Raw genomic sequence first — 5,000 nt, 5'->3', positions numbered from 1 at the left:
CTTTCCCCCTTTAGCCCCGCCCCCCCCCCCCCCCCCCCCCCGTACCCAGGGTTTGATCTCACAGGAGATTCTACATTTCTTATTAACTAATCTTAACTAATATTCAGAGCCAAACCAACGTGTCGAATAACAAGTACACACACACACACACACACACACACACACACACACACACGCACGCACACACACACACACCTTCCTGCAGATGAAGCAGCGCTGCAGCGTGGATGAAAAGGTCAAAGCTCTTTTTACTTCTTCTGGGGAACTCCTCCACACAACGGAGACGATGGGGTCCTTCTATTATTCTATTATTCTATTATTCTATTATTATTGATCTCTCACTCTGGTCGTGTAAGCGGGTAAAGTCATATAATTAGTTTTATCTGCTTGTATGTGTTACTTCAACAGTTAAACCTGGTTTTGTTTGTCGAGTCACATTGTAAATAAAAACAATAATAATGTACATTCACAATGAACGAATGGGACTCTGGGAAGACGAGTATTCCTTCTTTGGTCCTATTTTTTATTTTGTCTTCTATTTTCTGTAGAAAAAGGGGATTTTTTTTGGGGTCCTTTTTTGGGGGGAAATGCAAACAATGCAAAAGCGACGCATTGTGGTAATTGTGGCTAACTTTTTAAGATATTTTAATCCCTCATAATGGCCATAAAGCAGAATTAAAGCTGGCTATATTATCATTATTGGTCAATTTAATTTAATAAAATATTTTTTTAAAAGGTTGGTTTCAAAGACCTTTACATCTTTGTTTTGGTTTTTTTTTGGTCTTAAAATCCTGGAATCAACCTGTGAAATCATCACCATGGATACGATGTTACCAACATTACAGGCTGCCGACTACGTTTATTCACGTTTCTCAAAAGGACGTGACCTCGGCGCTCTAAAGGTCAACTACAGACCATAACCCTCAACCACTTTGACCCAACGATGTGAAGACAATGACTTTACATTATGAGTTCAGTCACATATTTAAAATACGTTATTAGAGCAGTTTAAACGGGACGATATTAAGATATGTTATTAATTTGAGCTTTCCTTATAATTTCACCTTAACCGTAATATCTAAGACTGAGGGGTTTTAAAAAAAAATGTTTTATAACATGTAAAAATTAAGGGAATCTGTTGTTATAGCAATACTATATAATAATAAATAATACACAATAAACTGCAGGTACGGTGCGTTACACTCACCGGCATCATGTTGGCAGCTGTCCGCTCTGTCGCGCCCATGCAGACCTCCTCCTCTGCGGCGCGTGCGTCTCCTCCGTGCGCTCCACTCACATCCGATCCATCATCATCATCCTCATCATCCTCATCCTCATTATTAGTATTATCATGTATATGTTTCAGCTCCTCCTCTCAGACCTGTTGCAGCGGAACCGGCAGCGGGCCTTGAATCCTCTCTGTCTGCGGTCCGACTCCCTCTGGAGAGGAGGAGGAGAAGAAGAGAGAGAGAGAGAGAGAGAAAAAAGAGGAGGATTTCTCAGAAGCGTTGCAGGAAGAAGAAGAAGAAGAAGAAGAAGAAGAAGAAATAAAAATAAATCAAAATGCAGTAGTTGTGGAGATGAGCACGGAGCAGCTCCGCGTGCAGGATCCGGCTGCCTTGTGAGCGCGTTTGGATCAAAAGCATTCAATCAAGGCAGACCGGGTCCTCGGGCCGGGGCGCCGCTGCAGAGCAGAACAACACTTCCGGGACGACGTTTCACAATAAAAGCCTGTGTGTGTTGACTCGATACGTAAAGTCGTAAAACCATCAAATAAGACATTCTGAATACACACGTGATAATAAAGACCAAAGATCTTTTTACACTTAACACTTGCTATTCTATTCATATATTTTTATATTTTTATATGTTTTTTTGTTGCTATTCTTCAGTTTTTTTTGTATTTCCTTCAGGATAAATAGGAGTTCTATCTTATCTTATCTTATCTTATTATTTTAATTCAAATGACTAATTACTAAAAAGGCAGTAGTGGAGGAAGTATTCAGATATTTAACCTAAAGTAAAACTTTAAAAATACTGTTGACCCATGTACTAACAATGTTATAATTATTGATGCATTAATATGTAGAATAGTTCATCTTGCAGTTGGTGAAGGTGAATGACTAATTTAAAGTATATCCGAGTACTAATACATCATGATTTACTAGTAATCTGAATCAGCAATGCAACTTGTAACTAAAGCTATTAAATAAATGTAGCATCAAATAGTAAACTTAGTGTAGTGAAAGTTAAAGTGGCACAAAATTAAATAAAAATAAATAACATTGCAGTTTGGTGAGTTCAGCGCTGACGTTCATGAACTTAAATCTAATCTTGAGTGGACTGAAGCTCAGAGGGGGAAGACGGTTTTCGGGTTGTTGGCCAATAATAAATTAAGCGAGTGTCCCTTTAACGTCACAAAAATGTAGGAAATAAAAATGATTAAATCCTAATTTAGATAAGAAAATATATGATCAGAGAATGAACAGAAATCATTCATTATATTACATGAACAATAAAAGACAAATTAAGAAAACTCAGCTGTTGTGGACTCAATTAATAATTATTAAGTCTTACGTGAAAACAAGTGTGTCATTCCAAGAAGGCCTTCGGATTCATATATTGTAATTTATGTTCTACCAGCTTTTATTTTGAAGGGCCTGTTGCCAATATTCCGGTTTCAATAGAGCAAATTGACGCAGCTCGTCACCAGGATCTCCTGGCAACGCGAATAAACTCCTCCTCGTTGGCGTGTGAAAAAATAAAATTCGACAAATTCGCGATGAATTATTAATTTATTCAGATCCTAAAGTAAACTCCGCCATCTTTATCTTTAATGCCATTAAATGAAGTGAACCGGACGGTTGGAGCGCAGGAACAATGGAACGCTCCGGCAGCTTGTTGTCGGTTGGTTGATCCGTTGCTATTAGCGACACCTGCTGGCACAGTTCCAAATGACCGTTTCAACGGAAATACATTGCTATGGCAACAGCTTGGGCGCATGTTTACTTCCTGTCAGCGGACGTCGTGCATATTTAAATGCTCTGCAACGAGCTGGGGAAAAAATGTATATATATATATATATATATATATATATATATTTTTAATCTTCTCCCTTCCAGTGGTACATCCAAATAAAATATGTAGAACACATTTAATAAATAATAATAATAATTTCTTTAAAAAATAAAAAAAATTCACAAAGAGTCACAGTGCATGAGATAGGATAAGCTAAGATAAAATAAGATCTTCTCCCTTCCAGTGGTACATCCAAATAAAATATGTACAACACATTTAATAAATAATAATAATAATAATTTCTTTAAAAAATAAATAAAGAATTCACAAAAAGTCACAGTGCATGAAATAGGATAAGATAAGATAAAATAAGACAATTCTTTATCAGTTCCGCAATGGGGAAATTCAATGTTGAGACATTAAAAAGAAACAAAATCAAAATAAGTATTATAAATAAGCAAATAAGCAATAAAAAACAGTAAAGAATCACTGAAAATAATTGAAATATTATACATACAGACAGAATAACTATTATAAATATTAATATTGCACTGGTTTAAATAATAATAATAAAAATAATACAATAATAATAATAATAAATAAATAAATAAAACCCTTCAGTGTGAGAAAGGGCTTCATTAAAAAATAATACAAAACACAGTCACAGTTGATGAATGTAATGAATATACGTTTATTGTAGATTATTGTAGAGAAAAATTTAAGGATAGTATATAAATAAAACAAATGACCAGCAGGGGGCAGCCCTGCGGAGGAAGTGAGTATTGTCGCCTCCAAAATAAGAGCGTAAGAAAACGTCTGGGGTAAAAGTAATACCTAACTTGAAGCAGGACGATAATAAACAATAATAAATGTTTTAACAAAGATATATGCTTCGATAAAATGGCAACACATTTGCTCCTTAATGTGGTCAAACCCGTCGAACAATCTAGTGAAACGCTAACTTTGAAAACCGGAAGTGCTACGCCTCGTCTTCCTGGAGTGAAACCCTGCGGCCGACATGCGCACACGTGGCTAACAGAGCTCAGCGAAACAGGAACTTAAATAACTCGATGACCAGGTAAATAAAGACACCTTATTGTTACCTCGACCACTACAGATACATAACAATAACCCCAATGGAATTGAAAATATGCCGATTGAAAACAATATTTACTTTTCATGGAAGGCTTTTAGGCATTATGTAAACAACGTTGGTGAGACCAAGCTACCGAAACAAAGTATTTCTGGAAATAATCTGCGCCACCTCTGGTCACAAAGTATCCCGAATAACATAATAATTATAGTTATAATAGTTATTCCGTCTGTAAGTCATACAATGCTGTTTTTTCATAATATCCTCATGTTTGCGGCTTCTCTGTGAGAACCTCTTATCTCTCTAGAAAGCTTTGGGACGAAGCATTTTACAGCTGATTCAAGAGGCTTTAAAAAAAAAAAATTAATGTAAATAAAGAGTTTATTTATCTGAAGAAGTAGGAGGAGTTTATTAAAACATGAAGGAAACACTTCATCCTTAAGTTCATCATGAACATCTGGAGATACGAGGTTTTACCTGGACAGGAAGGAGATGAACAACTGTAATATGTAAAGTAATAAAGCTTTTCAGATAAATGCAGTGGAGTAAAAACTACAACATTTACCACCTGAGACGTGTGAGAGGAGAAGAACAAAGTCACATGAAACACTAACCTCTTCGTCTGCATCCTCCAGAACCGCGATGAAGGGGAACGAGAAGCAGCGCGAGGCGAAAGTCTTAAAAAAGAAGAACGTGGCGGCGAGCAGCAGCGACGACGACGACGACTCGGACGTGGAGAGGAACTTCGCTCTGCTCACGGAAAGAGGAAGAGGAGGAGGAGCTGAGGAGGGACAGTTGCACCATGGAGGAGAGGAAGATTTCAGCGATGAGGACGAAGAGGGGTCCGATGGCGGTCCTGAGGAGGAGGAGGAGGGAGGCGAGGAAGCGC

The 5,000-nt window shown here is 37.3% G+C and overlaps 2 protein-coding genes across 3 annotated transcripts in view; one reads left to right on the top strand and one right to left on the bottom strand.

The window, feature by feature from the left end:
- LOC117748470 (apoptosis-stimulating of p53 protein 2-like) overlaps positions 1 to 4,837 on the bottom strand; it is a 24,908-nt gene extending 20,071 nt beyond the window's left edge. The window contains exons 1-2 of one of the 2 annotated variants that reach the window (XM_034558295.1): positions 4,726 to 4,837; positions 1,208 to 1,440 (exon numbers count right to left, since the gene is read on the bottom strand). In XM_034558295.1, the coding sequence (XP_034414186.1) occupies positions 1,208 to 1,246 (39 nt within the window). In that variant the 5' untranslated portion in view covers positions 1,247 to 1,440; positions 4,726 to 4,837. Of the gene's footprint in view, positions 1 to 1,207; positions 1,619 to 4,725 lie in introns of those variants that run through there. The other variant, XM_034558375.1, reaches the window with a different exon arrangement.
- rrp36 (ribosomal RNA processing 36) overlaps positions 4,011 to 5,000 on the top strand; it is a 4,867-nt gene continuing 3,877 nt past the window's right edge. Inside the window, exons 1-2 of the mRNA XM_034525709.1 lie at positions 4,011 to 4,096; positions 4,747 to 5,000. The exon at positions 4,747 to 5,000 is cut by the window's right edge and continues 120 nt beyond it. Coding sequence (XP_034381600.1) covers positions 4,089 to 4,096; positions 4,747 to 5,000 — 262 coding nt within the window. The 5' untranslated portion in view covers positions 4,011 to 4,088. The remainder of the gene's footprint in view (positions 4,097 to 4,746) is intronic.

This window comes from Cyclopterus lumpus, chromosome 1 (genome assembly GCF_009769545.1).
Source record: "Cyclopterus lumpus isolate fCycLum1 chromosome 1, fCycLum1.pri, whole genome shotgun sequence".
Taxonomy (NCBI): Eukaryota; Metazoa; Chordata; class Actinopteri; order Perciformes; family Cyclopteridae; genus Cyclopterus; species Cyclopterus lumpus.
The sequence above is the reverse complement of the archived record's forward strand: the minus strand, read 5'-3'. Positions and strand labels throughout refer to the sequence as shown.